Source organism: Schistocerca americana, chromosome 6 (genome assembly GCF_021461395.2).
Source record: "Schistocerca americana isolate TAMUIC-IGC-003095 chromosome 6, iqSchAmer2.1, whole genome shotgun sequence".
NCBI classification, from domain to species: Eukaryota; Metazoa; Arthropoda; class Insecta; order Orthoptera; family Acrididae; genus Schistocerca; species Schistocerca americana.
Genome location: NC_060124.1, coordinates 7,610,275 through 7,632,736, shown reverse-complemented (window position 1 = coordinate 7,632,736; position 22,462 = coordinate 7,610,275). Strand labels below are relative to the sequence as shown.

The 22,462-nt window shown below is 38.9% G+C and overlaps 1 protein-coding gene across 1 annotated transcript in view; it reads left to right on the top strand.

The window, feature by feature from the left end:
- LOC124619708 (tetratricopeptide repeat protein 21B-like) overlaps window positions 1–20,827 on the top strand; it is a 266,652-nt gene extending 245,825 nt beyond the window's left edge. The window contains exons 18-20 of the mRNA XM_047146266.1: window positions 4,414–4,604; window positions 14,827–15,069; window positions 19,511–20,827. Of these exons, the coding sequence (XP_047002222.1) occupies window positions 4,414–4,604; window positions 14,827–15,069; window positions 19,511–19,619 (543 nt within the window). The 3' untranslated portion in view covers window positions 19,620–20,827. The remainder of the gene's footprint in view (window positions 1–4,413; window positions 4,605–14,826; window positions 15,070–19,510) is intronic.
- The last annotated feature ends 1,635 nt before the right edge of the window (window positions 20,828–22,462 follow it).

Sequence of the window (22,462 nt, the reverse complement as noted above, 5' to 3'; positions counted from 1 at the left end):
AAGCCAACCTAATCAGTGACATCATATTTGTACTGCGTACCCAGTAAAAATATGATGCTGTCAAATCCACACTGTTACATTAACTCTCAAGGGCACCTGAACGACAGTTAAACCAGGCTATCTATGACAAACAATTGGGGATATAATGCCATCTCAGCTTTGGTGACAACTCTGAGCTACACTTGATGTTAACCTCATGCTCAATACTGTCGTTTGGATACTCTGGATTGTTACATTTTCACCTCAGCTACAACAAAGCTGACTCCTTGGAAAAATGGTTGGCACTGGCAGATAAAAAGTTTACAGTACTACTGCACCACAAGAAAATTGACAAAGTGAATAATTCCACATCGCACAGCATGCTACCGTTGCTTGGCACCCTGTTGACCAACTCAGTGATCCTCCATGGCTGCGCATGAAGAGTACATCACTGACCCCTCCCCCGAAAAGTGCAGTGGGTAGCCCACACACTATGTCATCACTAGCTGTTAACAAGGCCACAGGTGCCATACCATTGACAGTTTGGTGCCACTGCATGTAACTGCCATGCACCACGTGCATTGCCAAACTCCTGATGCCGGACACAATACACACACTTGCTTGCATTGTACCAAGTTGCTGACAGTCACTCTAGGTGACTCAAAAGTGCAATTCCTGTTCCCCTTGCCCCTCGGCTGCATATCTGGAAGGCTGACTGTATGTCTTAGAGTTCAACACAAGAAAGCCCTGTTTCATGAACACTGGATCCGAAGTTAACTCAGTACCACTGGAGAGCACATCGACATTCAAAAAAATGTCAATGCTACTACTTCATGTGGCTAATAATTCAAAGATACAATGCGTGGATCTACCACACACACCTAACAATTGTTGCTTCATCAACAGCTTCCAGTGACCTCTTACATCACGGCTGTCATGGGACTGATAGTGGGAATTGACTTTCTGCGTCACTTCCCTGTTTCTCTGGACGTACAACATGCTCCATCACTGCACCATTATATAGGCCACTTGGTCCTGGGTCTATTTGCCCTGACAGCTCCGTTCCCACATGACACTACACATTGCAGCAGGTTGATGATTTTGCACAAACAATGGTAGAAAACTGGTACATGAAATGCCTCAAATGTAGGTCTCATCACTCTCTACTCACACTAGAACAAAGGCGCAAGTATGTGGGATACATAATGGCACCGTGTGTCACATCCTAACACCTGCTGGGCCATCAGTACGTCACTGGCGCCAGCTAACTTATGCACTACTAAGACAGTGATTCACGAACTGTTGCAGGGAGGCCTAGTTTGCCCGTCCGGCAGTTCGTGGACATCACCGATCAAATTAGTACCAAAAATTGAGATTCTGTGGAGACTACAGAGATCTCAACATCTGTATAGTGCAGGACAGCTACCCAGTACCCATTATACAAGAGGTCATGCATTTGTAGCAGGCACAGCTGAATTCAGTATAACTGAGTCTAAAAATGGTTACCTCAAATCACCATGCACAAAGATGATATCACAAAAACTGCAATTTTGAAGAACACAGCTTAGACCAGGCAGCACTCCATTGGCTTTTCTGGTTCATCCTCTCCTTCATCTATTTGGATGACATTTTCATCTTTTCGGCTTTGTCCAATAACCACAACCGAAACCTCGAACAAATTCTCACTGCCTTAAAAGATGGGGGCGTGGTGATCAATAGGACAAATTTCAGTTACTGAAGACAGAAGTTACCTTTCTTGGGCACATAGTTATGCTACAGGGATCAGACTGACCTTGGACTGAGCCGACATAGTAACACAGTTTCACCTCCCCCTAGAATTATCATGATTTCTGTCGATTCTTAGAAATTTTGAACTTTTGCCAGTGTCACCTGCCACAAGCAGTGATTTTACAAGTGCTGTTCACTGATGTTCTGGCAGGATCTAACATGCAAGGGAGGAGGAAGACTGATTGGACTTCAAAGATGAAGGATGCATTAGAACTTATTAAGGATTGCCTGCACACATCATCACGTTGGCCCACCCCATTACAGACACACAGACGTCAGACATGTAGTGACCCTGCAGTTGATGCCGTAGTACAACAGCTGAAGCCCTTTCGGTTCTTCTCACAGAAACTTACATCCTCTCAATTCAAATGATTGGCCTTCGACTGTGAACTTATTGTTGTTTATGAGGTGATGAGGTACTTCTGTGAAGGTACTGAAAGGTGACATGTTATAGTGTTTTCTGATCATAAACCACTTCCGAAGTCAAATGACATCCCTTGGAGGATATCAGCCCTAAAGCTACTGACACGTGGACCTTATCTCCCAGTATACTACGGATATATACGACCAATACAGGGCTGACTATCGTGTCACCAACTACGTATCACAAGTCAGTGTCATCTCCATCCAATTCAGTTGAGAGAAGATAAGTCACTGATTAGTGAAATGATGCGAGCATTGGAGAATTGATGTGCAGCGAGTTACAGGCTCCAGCTGTTGGTACCACAAACAATGTAGTGCACAATTTTTGACCAACTCGACATCTTGTCCCACACAGGTGTTAGACCACAGTCTGCTTCACTACTGAATGCTTTATGTGGCCCAGCATGAAGTGGGACTGCCGTACCTGGATGCAGGTATGCATATCATACCAACGCAGTCAAGTCGGAAGATGTGCACAACCGTGGTTAGATCATTTTGAAATGTCAAAAGCTTGCTTCCACCATGTACACATTGATCTCGTCAGCTCTCTCCTGGATTAAGAGGGATTCAAGTATATACTATCAGTGGCAGAGCCTCCTGGTGGGTGGAAGCGGCCACCCTCAAGGACACCAGGGCAGAATCCATTGCCCACGTCTTTGTAGAAACATGAATAGTGCATTTTGGCATTCCAGAAATGATAACTGCAGGCCAAGGCTCCCAGTTTGAGTTGACGCTGTTAGGCACACTGTGTAATCTCTGTGGAATCAAATGCAGCTGCACTATGGCCTAACACCTCCAGTGTAAAGGCTAATCGAGCAGTGATATAGGGCTCAAAGCCGCCCTGGACATCAGGATGTGGGCTGAGGTATTACCATGGTTACTACTTGGCATCTGAACCATCTTCAGGGAGGGCCTGCAAGTATCCCCCGCCAAGGTACTTACTCCCGCTCTGCACTGAGTGCCCAAGGTCTTCATACACTGAGTACTCTCACATTGTGAACACATCATGCTTATGGGATGACACTGTGTGGCTCGTGCTGCAGCACCATACACAGGACCTTTCAAAGTTCATAAGAGAGGCACACATGCTTGACTTTCTGATTAATGGCAAACCAGAAACTGTTTTAATGAACCACTTGACACCAGCTTGGGTTCTCCAGGGGAACATCATCCCAAATGCCATGAAAAATGACTCCCAACGACTGGCCTCTGCCCAGTGCATAGGTGGGCAGCCTCAGTACAGCATACTCTGTTACCATTAGGCTTATCCTGAGACTTCAACTCAGACATAGGTCATTGCATGCACCCGATGGCGTGACCACATGTACTCGCTACCCAATGACATCAACTATGCCCCCATCTCATCCTGCAATTCAACGGATGGCAATTGCCTCTTACTAGGGCGGATCCGGCTGCAGAGATGATGCCCACTGCCACTGCTCCCTTCGTCCCCAACTGGACTGACAGAGGCCCAGAGTGGCCACACCAGCCGCCTTCCATACCACCTGCTACCCTCCCAGCTGTACAGCACTAGTGACACACACACACACACACACACACACACACACACAAGATGACTACGAGAAATGGTCAGGAGTGTCTTGTGTCGCAGCCAGCCATGACACAGCTGGTCACGCACACCTATCAATGCTGATGTACCCAGATGACAGTGCCACTCATATCTCTCTACTGTGAGGGGGATGTAGGGCTCTGTGGAGATATCAATAGCGACAAGCAGCACTAGCCAGAGAACAGAGGAGAATCTGTGGGCGAGTAAAAGACAGCAGTCCATTCTGAGTCATCATATGATGTAGACATGTTGATGTATCGTGCTTTGTGGTTAAATTATATTCACTATCAGACATCTCGACTCAGTTACTGGGACGTTCCCCATCACTCAGGTGTGAAATATTTCCAATATTAATACCATGATTGTACATATAAACATCAGACAGTTAGGCTTACAAGGGATACTGGAACTGCATCTTATTGCTAATATTACCGGCAATATCACATCATTTTCCATTAATGATTTGCCTATCTCAGACCAGAAAGTGTGTATTATTTAATTATTTGACTTGGATTTTGAGATGAATCTGATGTCTAATAATTATTTTATAGTGAAATGTAAGTTCTTTCAGTTTTTGTTTGTGAAAATAATATAATGAGAAAATATAATAATTCATAAAATTAATTGAACCTTGTTTTTCCCTTTTGTGGCAGACCAACATCGAACATGCACTACAGGATTTGACTGCTCTGGCTAGTCAAGAAATACATCGTGATCATGCTGGTCTTGCTCTGGGACTAGCAAGGGCTTATACTCAACTTAAACAGACTACACGTGCACGTAACCAACTGAAACGTGTAGCACGTTCACCTTGGCGTTTTGAGGAGGCAGACTACTTAGAACAGTGAGTAATTTTTTTTAATAATTTGTGGCATTGAAGTCTATGGCTGCTATCCCGCTTGTGGCTACTTGAATGAAGTGTGGCTGCAGCAGTAGCAAGAAGCAGTAACGCTACACAGAAAAAATTTTCTGGCACACCAAAGCTGTCAGAGGAGGATGATGACCCCTGTTTACGTTTAGTGATTTTCCTCTTCCCTCGTCATTTACAATTCACACGTCTAATGAAAACAAAAAAGATTTCTTTCGCTAGGAGCTATCAAGTGAATTAAAATACATTCACATAATTACGGAAGGCTAAAATATGTTATTAGTTTCAGTTTTCTGATTTTTATTTTATTTCCACATATTTAGCAGTCAAACATTAATTGCCTTGTACAACAGTGAAATTATTTTTGTCAATTTGCTAAATAAATGTGGCTTTTATTTATTGTTTCTGCAGATGCAGTCATTTTATAAGAAACAAAGTGTTTCATTCCATGCTATTGGGTAGTTTCAACTGTTCACTGGATTTTAAGTGCACATTTTCATCTTCTGTCGCGTTTGGCATTATGTCATAATAAAGAATCAAACAGGCAACAATACAGAACTGGTACTCCAAGAAAAGTTGCATCCTGAAAAGTGACCTGAAAAGCTTAATATCATCTTGGGGCCTACTTCATTTTGAATCTGGACATATGAATGTGTCCTTTAAGCCAAATTATGCATTTTAGTATGGTTTACGAATTTGCTATGCTATCCTGTGATGTCTTATTTCTTTTGTGATGCCATGTGAGATCTCTTAATGCTATATGTGTATGAACATAGGGCATCCTGCGCCATCGTAGCTGCCCATTCATGGGAACTCCTGCTTTCTGGTGCTCTCTGGCAGCTGCTGAAATGAACCCATGTCTAAGAGGTCATGGGAAAATACTGCGAATTGTTCTTCGTAAAGCTTTATTTTCAAAGGAAATTTCCTTTTATGCAAGATGAACTATGCTACATTTGAGAATGTGCAATAAATTTCTTAAATCACAGAGTGTTTCATTCTCATTTAAAATTTAATACTTTGAGGACCAGCCACTTAGAATTATTTCAAGCCCAGAATACCAGACATTAATGTCCTTGTGTAATATTTTAATGGCACATTTGTGTGATGTATTTTAAACTGTAACAGACGCTAAGAAGACCAATGTTATATGTGAAAGCTTAGCTTTTCTTGTGGTTATACTATGTACATTAATTTAAACCATTAACTTTTCCTATTTGATTGTTCAAACTGCTTATCAATAATGTTGCTAGTGGCTGACTACATCACATATTCTGTGCTCTGAAATCTCCTGTCATTGGCTGGCAAGATCACATGACATGACTTATGATTCACTTACATTACTGCGTTGCGATCTCTATTTCAATGCCTCAGAAACTAATATGCTGTGTTTGGTGGAGTTCAAATTTATGCTTTCGTAATAAGAAAATATGCTGCATATCGTAATATGAAAATATACTGTGTACATGTTGCTGTACATCAAAGATCTTTCTGAAACATGTTTTTTGTTCTTTTCCCCCCTTGCCGAGTTTGGTTTTCTAAAGTGCCGGGAAGTTCTACGCTAGTGTATAAAACCGTTACCATTGAAAGGATTGATATTTTTACAGCTCCAAGGGAAAGTACACTGTCACTTATCATGGAAAACGTGTATTTTCTCCTTGGAGGAAGTGTGCTTTCATGTGTGAAGAAGTGTGTTTGTAACTGGGAGACCCGGAAAAAATCTGGGGATTTTTTTTTTTTTTTTTTTCTTGAACGTGTATACACCCTGTTAGAAGCTGTTGAATTTGTGAACTAAATCAGATAGAGTCATTTGACAGTCACCGGAATGAATTGGCTTTGTCAGAATTGCATAGGAAAAACAAAAAGGAACTTTGATACATTAATTTTTCATTAGGCCTCATATCTACATCTACATTTATACTCCGCAAGCCACCCAACAGTGTGTGGCGGAGGGCACTTTACGTGCCCCTGTCATTACCTCCCTTTCCTGTTCCAGTCGTGTATGGTTCGCGGGAAGAACGACTGCTGGAAAGCCTCTGTGCGCTCTCGAATCTCTCTAATTTTACATTTGTGATCTCCTCTGGAGGTGCAAGTAGGGGGAAGCAATATATTCGATACCTCATCCAGAAACGCACCCTCTCGAAACCTGGCGAGCAAGCTACACCGCGATGCAGAGCGCCTCTCTTGCAGAGTTTGCCGCTTGAGTTTGCTAAACATCTCCGTAACGCTATCATACGGTTACCAAATAACCCTGTGATGAAACGCGCCGCTCTTCTTTGGGTATTCTCTATCTTCTCCATCAACCCGACCTGGTACGGATCCCACACTTATGATCAATACTCAATTATAGGTCGAACGAGTGTTTATACAATAATTTTTGTTGTATTTACTATGTAAAATAATCATTAGTGATGACAAAATAGATATCTTGTTTAAATGTGATTCCACGTACAGAATATCTGTTTAAGATGAGAGGATGCAATATCGGTCATAAGACTGGTGCTAATAAGTGCAGAACCAATTACCCAATCTCTCTCTCTCTCTCTCTCTCTCTCTCTCTCTCTCTCTTTACTGTATGAAATTAAATGAAACCCACTGGAAAACTTTAACTGTGCTGAAGTACTTTAACTGTGCGAAGACTGGCAGCCATGTAAAGGGCCACTAACTCTTTTATAGTGTGCAGATTTACACATGAGCAATGGGTGTAACAACATGCAAGTCCAATTAAAGAAAAACAAAAAAGTCTGTGCAGGCCATTCAGTGTATGTGAGCGAAGCAGCAGGCGCTAAGCTAGTACGTTATAGAGTACAAACTAGGAAGAAAGCTGTTTGATTGTTTAATACTGTTATGGATGCAAAGTGACTGTGGCAAAGAAAATGCTGATCACATAGCTATACAGACAGTAGGATTACTTTTTACAGTAAGATGAATTGTCAGCATTTCCCTATGATTTACATGCTGATCTTAAATCAAATCATGACAGTAGTGCAGGTTTGTTCTTCTATGTCCCAAATATATAACGATTTTTAGATACATATCTGTATTGTCCACGTCATTTTCATTACGTCTGTTCCTGTTGTATTTTAGTAGTATTCAGACTACTCATATTTGCAAAAACTTACACATACTTTATCACATCATAGACTTTAAGTCTGTTCTTCAGTTTTGTCACATGTTTTCTTTAGAAATTGGATCTTATATCTTGCTGACTCATGTCATTCACATTTTGCAACTGTTTTATGTTACATTAAGTTGGATTAAGATCTGAACAACATTTTCACACCAGTAATTATGAGAGAGCTATTCAGATTTTTGCTTGACTGGCATGTAGATGACCAATAAACTTGTGTAGGAGAGATAGTGCTATCATCCACAGTAGTAGGTCACTAATGAGAGTATTATTACTATTTAGGAACTTGCAAAAGATAACCTGCAAGGGCTGTCCTCAAAGTCTCATTGTAAATAATCTCAAATATTATAAGAATTTACACCAATATCTGAAAACAACACAGATGTTGTAAGACTTAGTTAGGCATAGAGAAATGTTCACTTGAATATCTGATGGTTGGAGTTAAATTGCAAATATTTACACCAATGACCTTGGTCATCATTTTTGATGATGTAGAGGATATTTAATGACATACAGAAAATATGTAATGGCATCTGCCACCATAATGTACATTCATTTCTGGAAAATGTCTGTGAAGTTGACATGTAGGCACTTCCATTGGCCCTGTGGTACTTCTCAAGATTGGCACTGCTAGTATGCAGTTGGAGACTTACTCCCTTACCCTGCTGTTCCCAGTTCAGTCACAGACGAAGAATTGAGGAAAACTGTACAAAAACTGAAATCCAAGAAATCAGCGGGTGACGACGAAATATAGAATCATATAATATAGCAAGTAAGTGAGCAAATAGTCTCACCGTTGCTGGACAGAGCAAACAGCTCTTTCAGAGATGGAATTTTTGCAGACAAACTGAAGATAAACAGGGTGGTGCCAGTGAACCAGAAAGGGGATAAGGATGAGCCTAACAACTATAGGCAAGTTTCACCGATGTCAGGTTTCTCAAAAATCCTGCAAATGCTTATGTATAGTAGATTAGTTGATTATCTGGACAGATACAGCATTATTATACCATCACAGTATTGTTTCAGAAAGAGTAAGTCTGTGGAATCAGCAATTGCCAATCTGACGGAATATATTATACAGTCCTTACATGAAAAACAAACTGTGTCTGCGATATCCAAAGCAACAGTACTGACCATGAAATACTTCTAAGAAAATTGGAAAACTATAATATTCAAGGTCAAGCAGGCGAGTGGATAGAATCATACTTACGCAACAGGAGACAATATGTATCAATAGGGAATGCGTATCTGTCAGAAACCAAAGACATCAAATATGGAGTGCCACAGGAATCCGTAATGGTGCTATTGCTGTTTAATATGTTTATTAATGACATAGGTGTTGAAGGTAATGAGAAGAAAATATCATATGCAGATGACATGACAATATTGAACATTGACGAAAATGTGTTACAGCTCGAGAGAAGACCATACATATCTGCAAACACCACATCTCTGTGGCTCCTGGAAAGTGTACTTGTTATAAACCTAAAGAAGACTATGTATGCAGTGATCAGAAATAAAGAGAAGATTATGCACTTGTTTAGAGGTGGATGATACGAGACTGGAAGAAGTACAATCCACTGGATTCTTAGGTATTTCTGTGGACAACAAGCTGAAATGGAAACAGCGTATTAATTCTGTCTGTAAGAAACTCAGCTCCGTCACATTCATAATGAGGCAGCTATCACAGTATGCAGACAAACAGCTCCTGTGAATAGTATACCATGTTGTTGTTGTTGTGGTCTTCAGTCCTAAGACTGGTTTGATGCAGCTCTCCATGCTACTCTATCCTGTGCAAGCTTCTTCATCTCCCAGTACTTACTGCAACCTACATCCTTCTGAATCTGCTTAGTGTATTGATCTCTTGGCCTCCCTCTACGATTTTTGCCCTCCAATGCTAAATTTGTGATTCCTTGATGCCTCAGAACATGTCCTACCAACCGATCCCTTCTTCTAGTCAAGTTGTGCCACAAACTCCTCTTCTCCCCAATTCTATTCAATACCTCCTCATTAGTTATGTGATCTACTCATCTAATCTTCAGCATTCTTCTGTAGCACCACATTTCGAAAGCTTCTATTCTCTTCTCGTCCAAACTATTTATCGTCCATGTTTCACTTCCATACATGGCTACACTCCATACAAATACTTTCAGAAACAACTTCCTGACACTTAAATCTATACTCAATGTTAACAAATTTCTCTTCGTCAGAAATGCTTTCCTTGCCATTGCCAGTCTACATTTTATATCTTCTCTACTTCTACTATCATCAGTTATTTTGCTCCCCAAATAGCAAAACTCTTTTACTACTTTAAGTGTCTCATTTCCTAATCTAATTCCCTCAGCATCACCCGACTTAATTTGACTACATTCCATTATCCTCGTTTTGCTTTTGTTGATGTTCATCTTATATCCTCCTTTCAAGACACTGTCCATTCCGTTCAACTGCTCTTTCAAGTCCTTTGCTGTCTCTGACAGAATTACAATGTCATCGGCGAACCTCAAAGTTTTTATTTCTTCTCCATGGATTTTAATACGTACTCCAAATTTTTCTTTTGTCTCCTTTACTGCTCGCTCAATATACAGATTGAATAACATCGGGGAGAGGCTACAACGCTGTCGCACTCCCTTCCCAACCACTGCTTCCCTTTCATGCCCCTCGACTCTTATAAATGCCATCTGGTTTCTGTACAATTTGTAAATAGCCTTTTGCTCCCTGTATTTTACCGCTGCCACCTTTAGAATTTGAAAGAGAGTATTCCAGTCAACATTGTCAAAAGCTTTCTCTAAGTCTACAAACGCTAGAAACATAGGTTTGCCTTTCCTTAATCTTTCTTCTAAGATAAGTCGTAAGGTCAGTATTGCCTCACGTGTTCCAACATTTCTACAGAATCCAAACTGATCTTCCCCGAGGTCGGCTTCTACCAGTTTTTACATTCATCTGTAAAGAATTTGTGTTAGTATTTTGCAGCTGTGACTTATTAAACTGATAGTTCGTTAATTTTCACATCTGTCAACACCTACTTTCTTTGGGATTGGAATTATTATATTCTTCTTGAAGTCTGAGGGTATTTCACCTGTCTCATACATCTTTCTCACCAGATGGTAGAGTTTTGTCAGGACTGGCTCTCCCAAGTCCGTCAGTAGTTCTAATGGAATGTTGTCTACTCCTGGGGCCTTGTTTCGGCTCAGGTCTTTCAGTGCTCTGTCAAACTCTTCACGCAGTATCGTATCTCTCATTTCATCTTCATCTACATCCTCTTCCATTTCCATATTATTGTCCTCAAGTACATCGCCCCTGTATAGACCCTCTATATACTCCTTCCACCTTTCTGCTTTCCCTTCTTTGCTTAGAACTGGGTTTCCATCTGAGCTCTTGATGTTCATGCAAGTGGTTCTCTTATCTCCAAAGGTCTCTTTAATTTTCCTGTAGGCAGTATCTATCTTACCCCTAGTGAGATAAGCCTCTACATCCGTACGTTTGTCCTCTAGCCATCCCTGCTTAGGCATTTTGCACTTCCTGTCGATCTCATTTTTGACGTTGTATTCCTTTTTGCCTGCTTCATTTACTGCATTTTTATATTTTCTCCTTTCATCAATTAAATTCAATATTTCTTCTGCTACCCAAGGGTTTCTACTAGCCCTCGTCTTTTTACCTACTTGATCCTCTGGTGCCTTCACTACTTCATCCCTCAGAGCTACCCATTCTTCTTCTACTGTACTTCTTTCCCCCATTCCTGTCATTTGTTCCCTTATGCTCTCCCTGAAACTCTGTACAACCTCTGGTTTAGTCAGTTTGTCCAGGTTCCATCTTCTTAAATTCCCACCTTTTTGCAGTTTCTTCAGTTTTAATCTACAGTTCATAACCAATAGATTGTGGTCAGAGTCCACATCTGCCCCTGGAAATGTCTTACAATTTAAAACCTGGTTCCTAAGTCTCCGTCTTACCATTATATAATCTATCTGATACCTTCTAGTATCTCCAGGATTCTTCCATGTATACAACCTTCTTTCATGATTCTTGAACCAAGTGTTAGCTATAATTAAGTTATGCTCTGTGCAAAACTGTATCAGGCGGCTTCCTCTTTCATTTCTTAGCCCCAATACATATTCACCTACTATGTTTCTTTCTCTCCCTTTTCCTACTCCAGAATTCCAATCACCCATGACCATTAAATTTTCGTCTCCCTTCACTACCTGAAGAATTTCTTTTATCTCATCATACATTTCATCAATTTCTTCATCATCTGCAGAGCTACTGTATTTACTCGAATCTAAGCCGCACCTGAAAAATGAGAACGAAATAAAGGAAAAAAAAATTTCCCGAATCTAAGCCGCACGTGAAATTTGAGACTCTAAATTCGAGGGGAGAGAAAAGTTTTAGGCCGTACCTCCAAATGGAAACAAAGGTGGTCCATTGTAACACGAGACACAATTTAGGTCGAATGAATCACGATACAGCTACAGTAGTTTGGTTCGAGTCGTAAGCTTAGCACTTAAGCTTTACCAGGTAGCCATTGCTATACGTCAGGTGCTCCACCCGTATTTATACGGGTACCGTTCCTTTTTCACGTGCTTCGTCTGGTTTGAATCGATTGCTTATTTTGCTTTGACCTGATAAGTGCCGTTCTCTTTGTTATAGGTGTTTGCGTCACTCTAAGCTGAAAATGCATTACTGTACTGTGTCGTGCATTGTTTGTTGCATTCTGATAGTGCGTGTTTACGGCCTGTCGCCGCTCGCGGCATGGCTCGCTTTTGTGCGCGCTACCGCCGCTTACAATAAAATAAAAGATAGGAATTGTCTCTAACCGAAACAACGGCAAGAGACTGCTATTTGTTGTTACTTACACTGCTGCTTTCTTTGATAATGCTCAACAAGAACCAAATAATAGACGGTGTATGATAGAATTTGTTCCGAACGAGACTTTAGCGAAAATTTTTCTCCGTTTGAAAATATTTGCAGACGCCTCTTTAGTACATTACATTCTGCACAGATGTTAGTCATCCTAGATTCGTGCTTCATTTATGACTGTATCACTATTCAGCATAAGAATAATACGAATATAAACATTACATAATATGTATATTCTTCCGCATTTGCTGTTGTCTCACTCTAGTTTCGTAGTTTATTACGCAGACAGGATTTAAATGAGATAGCAGCAAACACGAAAGAATACGCGGCATAATGTTTACATTCTTCTACCTTTTCTTTTAATTTATTTACTGATAGATAGGTTTTGACGCCAGTATTTATCTTTGTGCCTGCAAAGCATGCCTGTCTAATGCTACAAGCTACATATATTAGACGGCAGAAGTTAGTTGTGGCGGCACCTACCAACATTTTTCAGAACTTCTGCATACTTTGCACTCGATTCTAAACCGCACGCGGTTTTTTGGATTACAAAAACCGGAAAAAAAGTGCGGCTTAGATTCGAGTAAATACGGTATTTGGCATATAAACTTGTACTACTGTAGTAGGCGTGGGCTTCGTGTCTATCTTGGCCACAATAATGTGTTCACTATGCTGTTTGTAGTAGCTTACCTGTACTCCTATTTTGTTATTCATTATTAAACCTACTCCTGCATTACCCCTATTTGATTTTGTATTTATAGCCCTGTATTCACCTGACCAAAAGTCTTGTTCCTCCTGTCACCGAACTTCACTAATTCCCACTATATCTAACTTTAACCTATCCATTTCCCTTTTTAAATTTTATGTTCAAACTGCACCTGCAGGATGCAGTGATAGTGTGGGGAAAATCAAACTTTCAAGAAATAAAAAGGGAGTCCACATTACAAAAAAAAGCAATCAGGATCATATTAAGGAGAAAGTCTTCTGAAACATGCATAAACTGCTTCAAAAGACTAGGCATCTTAACTTTAACAGCCTTGTACTAATATATTTCACGAAAGATAGTGCAGAGGGGACTATAAATGCTAGGTACACACCCACTCCACACGGAGGAAGAATGACATACGAAGTGTACCCCACTGACTGACAATGCATGAAAAAGGACCCCCAGTACTCAGGGGTCAGATTACTAAGAAGTCTGCCTAAAAAACTGCATTACAATCTACATGACACTTAAGTTTTCAAAGACTATCTGCTGGAGAAGGAATCTTGAGAGTGTTGAGTATTTATCACATTAAATTTGTATATATTATTACTTATAATCAGTGATGTTACAACTACATTCACAGTACATCATGTAATCTTACAGGATCAAATAAAATTCAGTTCAGTTCAATTCAGTCTAACAGCTGTAGATCTCACCCCACTTTGTAATAAAATCTTTTAAGCCCATTAGTTGGACTGCATTTTCATCTTCTAGTCATCTATATTTGAACATAATTTTCCAATATTTGTCGATAAAGCTTCAGCATCGTTTATTTTTGTTATGAAGGACGGTCTGAAACAGATTTGTGCTATATGTGTGAGCATCTGCTTGGAACAATTGTGCAACAATTGTTTACAGGGTGTCCATGCCGTATGACCAGAAATGTAAATTGAATTGGATGTTCTACATAGAACTTGCTGGGATCATCTGGAACTTGAGGCTCAGATATCTCAGCAAATATAGTACTATGTTGCTCAGATATCTGCATGTTATTCAGTATTCCTCCTTTTGATTATATATGTTCTTCCTGACTAGTTTATTCTCTCTCCGTTAATATAAAAACTCAGCAAGTGCTGTAATTTCTTTGACTTGTATTACTCTGCTTCCAGGCATGATTTGTTTCTTAAGGCAAACCCATATACTTAGCTCATTGTGTGATGATATGAAAAGAAACTATTGCCCTTAAGCTTCAGATAGCATCATATGTAATACCTGAAAATGGAAAAAAGCAAAATGTAAGTGGCAACATAAAGAATAGTTCTCTTCAAGAATCAGATAACTTTAATGTTTGTATCTTCTATTTTAAGAAAGAGAATCTAGTTCTTGAGAACTCAATTCCTTGGATGACTTCTTTCATATTATTGGAACAATTATGTCAAATATGTGAATGTCCTTATATTAGCAGCAAAATAAATTATTTGGCTATGTAACTCAGCAACTTTGCAAACTTCTAGGTGTTGGTTGACACTCGCTGAAGCACAAGGTAGCACTAGTTCTGGAGCTTCTGAATTATTAGCTCGTGTCTTGCGACATAACCGTGGTTGTGTGCGTGCCCATGAATTGCTTGGCCAAGCTGCAGAAACAGAACAACGGTACCGAGATGCTGCCATGAGCTATTCTACAGCATGGGTTCTCAGTAGGCGGTCTAATCCTGTGCTTGGTAGCAAACTGGCTTTCTGTCACATGAAAGCAAAAAGGTAAGTCATTATTACTCATGATAATGTAGGCATTAATATGATAAGTACAATTTAATGTAGAATGAACTTGTAACTGCCCCTCTGAAACTTTACTTTGCTTGATTATGCTTTCTTCTTTCTGTGGCTTAGTAAAAGAGGTTTTCTTCGCTTGTAACTGAAGAGAAAGATGCATGGTTCTTCCAGCTTTCCAAAATGTAATTACAAAATAAAAAACTGTAAATTCTTTTGTAATCTGCTTTAACACTTGTTTTATTTGTGCAATACTGTTTCACATACAGAGTTCATAATGCACAGAAAGTTAACTACCAGGCCAGGCTGCAATGCCAGTTTCAAAAACATCATCATGAATACAAGAACAGTCCTAAATAATGCACAAAAGTAACTGAGTTCAGTTAAGCTCAGAGCTTCCATACAGTACACAGTGCGAGTAGATGAGGGCCCAACTACAGACATTAGTCAACTGCTTTGTCGGTGAGCTTTACCTGTTTAGGCAAGCCATGCTATTTGCCTGAATAGCTATTGTCCATATTGCTAGCACTCATGCTGAGCTGTCACAAGTTTTAATATGCAGACAGGGTTTTCAGTTTCTAATCTCTGTCTAGTGAGAAGGATTTTGAAAGTGAACTAATAAAAAATTTAAACAAATGGTTTGAGTACTGTGTCAGATGGTAACTCAGGCCCAATATTTCCAAATCAGGACTGCGTTTCTCCATTTGTCTTATAGACTGATATCTATTAGATAAATCCAGGTTTTGGGCCAGCTATGATGTGAGATAACAGTGAGACCCAAAAATGCCATAATCATTTGTATAACACTACCAAAAGACACTGGCCACAACTGGATATTTTCAAACTTGCATGAATCTCTTAGGGACAGATAAATCTTTCCTTGCTCTTGTTTTTTTCCCCTGCTGAACACCGTTCAGCAGTATGGCTAGAAAACAAACATATTTTTAGAATTCTGTACAGCTGACTGCATCTCTGAGGACAGTCAGTTTAACTACTCAGTCAGCTTCCATCAGTTGGCTTTCTCTAAAATATTTCCCTGTTCCATCTTCATAAAAGAACTCTGCTTTTGAATGAGTGGAGGAAATTATGAAAAGAGTTATATTTTATGTTACTCTGAAATACCAGACAAGCCAAGATTGCTTGTAAATCTTCTGATTGAATACCAGTTTCAACAGATCTGGGCTGTTACAAGATCCAATGATGACAGCATGGATCTGTCAAAACCGGTAATCAATAAAAAGATTTACAAGCGATCTTGGCGTACCTGATATTTCAGAATAATATAACAATTCAGATTGCCCTTAGCTGTTGGTATAATGTCAAATGTAGATGGAGATCAGCATATAAGAAAGTGATACAATTATTAGTAGATATGTCTGAATAGAAGAAGGACTGGAAGAAAGAATAACAAGAGGCAAAATGAATTTATATGAAGTCTAAAAGCTGATGTCCTTGGTGGCCAACTACCAAAGAGATTGTTGGTCCAAGGCAACTGTTACTGTACTGGGCCAACAGTGTCCTTTGTTGTGTAATTAAATAAAGCACAAATGAGACTCTGAAGATAACAACCTATATGATAACGGAACAGTTTGTTGTGGAGGGTTGCCCTGAAAGAACACTGTTGAGAATCTAGGAAGCATATCATGGAAGAATGAAACAAACAGTTAATTTGGTTGAATAATGAAACATCATTAACTGGGTGCAAGGTTCTTAATTACTTTGTATCAACTATATATTCTGATTTGATCCATTATAAATGGTTTTTGAAAGCCTGCGACTGTTGATACAATAGGTTTGTTTATAAATAAATAAATCTTGTGCTACCACTCACGATTTTCTTTGTTTTACTATTCGCATGACGCGTTTCGAGAAATAATTCCCATTTTCAAGTGCACTTGAAAATGGGAATTATTTCTCGAAACACGTCGTGCGAATAGTAAAATAAAGAAAATCGTGAGTGGTAGCAGAAGATTTATTTATTTATAAACAAACCTATAACTATATATTCGTCTGTATTTATTTTCAAATTATGAGACAGAGTTGCTGACAAACCATCATAGCTTTCAGAGCAGACCCTGATCCTCACTGTAGGTGATTCCTCTTATCCTTGGGTCTGTCCACCTGCTTAGCTGGGTGGTTACATGCTTGCCTCCCATGCAGTGGGCCCGGGTTTGATTCCCGGCCGGGTTGGGATTTTCTCCGTTCGTGGACTGGATGTTGTGTTGTCTTCATCATCATTTCATCCTTATCACTGACACGCAGGTCGCCCTATGTGGTGTCCACTGAAATAAGACTTCCACTCGGCGGCCGAACTTCCCTGGATGGGGCCTCCCGGCCAACAATGCTATATGCTCGTTTCATTTAATTGTTGTTTTTTTTTTCCTTTTTTTGGGGGGGGGGGGGGTGCCTGAGTGATCTGAGCCTTTCACAGCTTGTCCCTTTCTCTTTCCTGAGGAAGGAACTAGCAGTTCTGAGAGCAAGGATAGTGTGCTTTTTTGCTTTTATATGTAGCTATCAACAGCAGTACACATTTCACCTTCTGAAGGTAAGTAATGGCCAGATTCTATCTCAAAAGTTATTAGTTTTCTGTATTTATTTTGTAATTTAGTGCAATAATTCTCATTTGTATTCTGATAAATACAGTAATAATTGTACAAGGGTCGTACAATAAGTAATTCAACTCATTATTTCCTCAAAGCAGAATGGTTTTATTCATGATATAAATACACCAAATTGTTCCCATTTCTTCAGTTATAAAACTCTGTCTTTCATCATAATCTCCATTCGTTTCTGTGGCATTATGCCATCTTAATGTGAGGGTGTGCATGCCATCATAGTCTGCACATTCAGCCAATTTCTTGCTCCATAAATAACTTCCCCATCATTACAGTAGTGCTTCTTTGGAGTCCATTCTTCAGTGGGCCAAAGAGATGTATGTCAGAAGTGCGGCACCTGTGCTGTAGGGCATACAAGGAAGAACAGTCCACTGAAATTTTATGATCTTCTCTTGGATGTGCAGACTTCTGCATGACCTTGCGTAATTGTGAAGGAGTTCGCATTTTTGTGGCTATCAATACACTGTAATCATTTCTTCAATTTCCTAAGAGTCTCACAATACACTTTGGAGTTGATTGGTTGACCATGAGGGAGGTCACTGAAGAGAATAACCCCTTCAGAGTCCCAGAAGATTTTACCAGCTGAGGGTACTGTTTTGAACTTTTCCCTCAAAGAAGACATTGTGTGATTCCACTACATAGATTGCCGTTTTATTTCAAGCTCAAAATGGTGAAGCTTTGTTTCTGCTCTGTGGCAAAATTTGACAAGAAATCATCTCCATCAACATCATAACAAACACACAGTAAGGTGCAGATGTTTCTTGTTTCTTCTTTATGCTATTCAGTGAGGTTAGTGGATCCCAAGAGGCACAAACCTTTGATTGTGATACCTAGTGAACAAATGTTTCAGTATTGCAAATAAAGATGTCAAGTTGAACACTTGAGTTGTTTATTGTCATTCATTGGTCACCCTGAATCACACTGTGCACGTGTTGCAACATCGCAGGCTCACAGCACAGCAAAAATGCGAACTCCTTCACAATTTCAGACAGATTTCCTTCTCCTTCTTCTATTGAGTACAGACCCTTCACTCAGCAGGCCACTGCCTGTACCTGTAAAAATTCTGTAAGTGTTTGTGAATGTTTCTGATGGTCTAGTTTTCCTCCAAAAGGAATTCAGTGACTGTGCTATCCTTGGAATACATCTCAGTTTCAGATGCCATTTTGAAGACTGGTCACAGCACTCTCATCTAACAGGAGTTACTGAAAATGCATGAGATGACGCATGAATGTTTAAGGATGTCACAAATGAAATTACAATTTTTTTAATCCAAAATTGGCAGAGAAAGGAAATTGTTGCACCACTTATTGAGCACCCCTTGTTTATGTGATTCTATTTCTTTCATGGCTGTTATAGAAGGATCTGGCCTGGGAAAAGAACACTTATCAATAACTTTCTGGAATTTGTTTCACTGTGAAAAAGGTTATTCTCGAAAACTGGTAGACATACAAGTGTATAAAGTGTTTTGTGGAAAATAGCTGTATGAACTCTTGAATGGGAGGAGGATTGAGGAGCAGATAGACTCATAGAAAACTAATAATTCTCTCTCTCTTTCTCCCACTGAGGTGGTGCAGTGGTTAGCACACTGGACTCACATTCTGGAGGATGAAAGTTCAAATCTGTGCCCGGTCATCCTGATTTAGCTTTTCTATGATTTCCCTAGGTCACAAAGAACACCACCTGGAAACTTAGCGATTATTTTCTTTTCTTGCCAGCATGCTGTACAGCCATATCTCCATTTGATCAGTAGTGATCTGTCCCCATACAGATGCAATTTTTACTAATGTTTGCCATTTTATTTGCATATTTTCCTACAGGTATGCAGAAGCCATTGATGTCTGCCAGCAAGTGCTTAAGCTGCAACCAGATTTTCCCCGTATACGCAAGGATATTCTAGAAAAATGTCGTAGTAATTTAAGAACTTGATCACTCTCAGCCTTAATGGATTTTGTTATGAGAGACATTGTGAACATCCGTCCATAATTTAAGTTAACACAGTAAGCAGCTTTTATAAACTTATTGAACTACACAGTTTTGTTATTTGTCTTCTGTACATGGTATTTTACATTCTACCTGAAAAGTGTTTAGTGCTCACTGTATTTACCTGTTAAGACACCCTCATGAACACTGAATACATATTTCTGAAGGTTGTTATCATACAAAATAAAATTAAATATAGCTTTTTAAAAAAGTGTGCAAGTTATTGGAAATATGCAGTTCACATGAGTATTTGAAACCGTGTGACAGTAGATCATCACAAGTAGGAAAAGTCACTACAAGTCACCTGTATAAGTTTGGGAGTCTGCAGCGCATTTTTATATTATGTACAAGGGAACCTCGATTTGGTTTGCATTTTTAATCATTAAAACATTGCAATGCACTCAATTTTTATGTAAAAATTGCAGCACTTTTAAGAGAATGAAATATTAGAGCTTTGGACTTGATTTGACTTTTATTTATGTTAAATTGTTAAATTATATTCAGAACAAAGGATGTACTGTAATGTAGGACAAGTCAAAGAATACAAGATTACTTGGAGAGAAAGAGGGAGAAAAAGAAAAATATAAATGATAAATTTTCTGTATGCGTATTAATTATCATTATTTTCAGTCCAGTTGCTGAAATTGAGTGTCTGCCATACTTATTGGTTCATACAATACTACAAACAATATGTGCATAAGACATGAAACATTACATGATACATATGCAATAAGCAATATTACAATATAATTTGTAATATGATGTATATTTTGCTTAATGAATAGCTCTAAAAATTCATTAAAATTATAAAAAATGTGTTTCAGTTTGTTCTTAAATATATGAGGGTAGACAATATCCATTGAACCTTATTGTAAACTCTTTTTCTTCTGGGCTGGGTAACTCAATTTTTTCGCTGCATTGAGAGTTATTGAATCTTTGTGAAGACTTTGCTTGTGCCTTGTTCCATGACCGTGAATCTCTAATGTAGTTTGGAAAAGTTTTTTGTTGTTGAATTCAAATATTGTCAATGAGGAGATATATTGAGTGTCAATATGCAGATGATCTTGAAAAGATGCCTGCAAGATGTCCAGTATGTAACTCTACAGATCAACCTCAAAGCTTGTTTTTGTAGATTAAAAATGTTCATTCCACCATAATTTGTTTTCCATTCATATTCCTAGAAATTTTGTATATGGAGTTTCATTGATTGCCCGCTGATATCTGTTTCAAGAACTTGGAGCTTGTTGTTTGCTATCTGAAATGGCATTAGGTTGTTTTTTGAATGATTTAATGATAGACTGTGTAACATTTCATAATGGCCTACTGTCTTAGGGACCTCACATCAGCATTCCAGCAGAAGAAGCAATAAATGACAATCCCTACTTAAACCCCCAGGAGGTATGCTGTTGTAAAAAGTACAACAGCAATGGGTTTTATGCCTTTTTATCAATCCCATAACCTTAAGCTGTTGTGCCACTGTCCAGTGTATTCCATTGGTGATGCTGACTTGACAATGTTAGAACATACCCAGTTTCTTTGCTTAGCTTCTCAGTTTTCTGAATGGTAAGCAACCTTATTGAATGTGTAAAAAATACAGTGTGTGCCTGCTGGTGTGACAACTATATGCATCCCTGCCAGAAGGTGAACAATGCACCTGGGTCCCATTGACTGACTGGTGTGGTACGCGATAGCTTTACAGGGGTATGTGGTGGGTCCAACCTTTGACGTACCGTATTGTGTAATTTTTTTTTTTTTTTAATGAATTAAATTGAACACTTCTTCATATAACGATAACTATGCCATTATTCCTATTGTATGAAATGGTTTTGATAGTACTCTTTTGTGTTTGTTAAAAACCACGGCAAATTTTTCTCAGAGTGCTGTCGCCAGAAATATCATCTGTATCCCAACGTGAAGACATCCGTCTTACTCAGGATGGATTAAAAATCTTCCTTTAATATTACACGATAATCCATTTAAATAATGCTTAATTATTTTTTCTGTGAGGCTGGATGCTCCAGGGTAGCTGCCTATGTGCAGTGGCAGCATAAGCATTTATAGATATTACTATTAATAAAAAAAACTGTACCTCTGGCCTAACATGAATTGGAAAATATTACAAGATGCCGTTTTCAATTAATTGAGATTATTCTTTTTAATAATTTTAGCATTAAATTAAGAACTTATATAATTTTTATCATCAATGGCATCGCTACAATAATGATTCTACACAAAATTATTACGTACCGAATCATATGCAGGATAGGTACTCACTACTGACATAAACACATATTACAATTATTTATTTCATGTATATTCAACAAAATTCTATTGCTAGTATAGATAATTGTATCAGTTACAGACCATGAACAATTAGTGTCCATCAGCTAGAACATCAGAATCGAGACGATAATGAAACAAAAAAATACACTCATTCTTCTTGTACAAAGGGACAAAGATAATAATAATTGCGATTCAAAGAACGCAGATAGTGTTTCTCCATTGTTGAGGGGTTTTCTCCTTTTTTTTCCCCTGTAAAAGTCCCCCGGAATGCCATTTGCATAGTTACGTACAGTCTTGTAAATGGCATTCCATGATAGCATATTTCTTTTTATCAATTGTCTACATCCAAATAGGTGATGATAGACATATTTGATTTGATTATGGTATTAATATATTTTAAGTTTGTCTGCGTTGAGACAGGTGACTGCAGACGTATTTGATTTAATCATGGTATTAATATATTCTTAGCTTATCTGTGCCCAAACAGGTGACTACAGATTGATTGA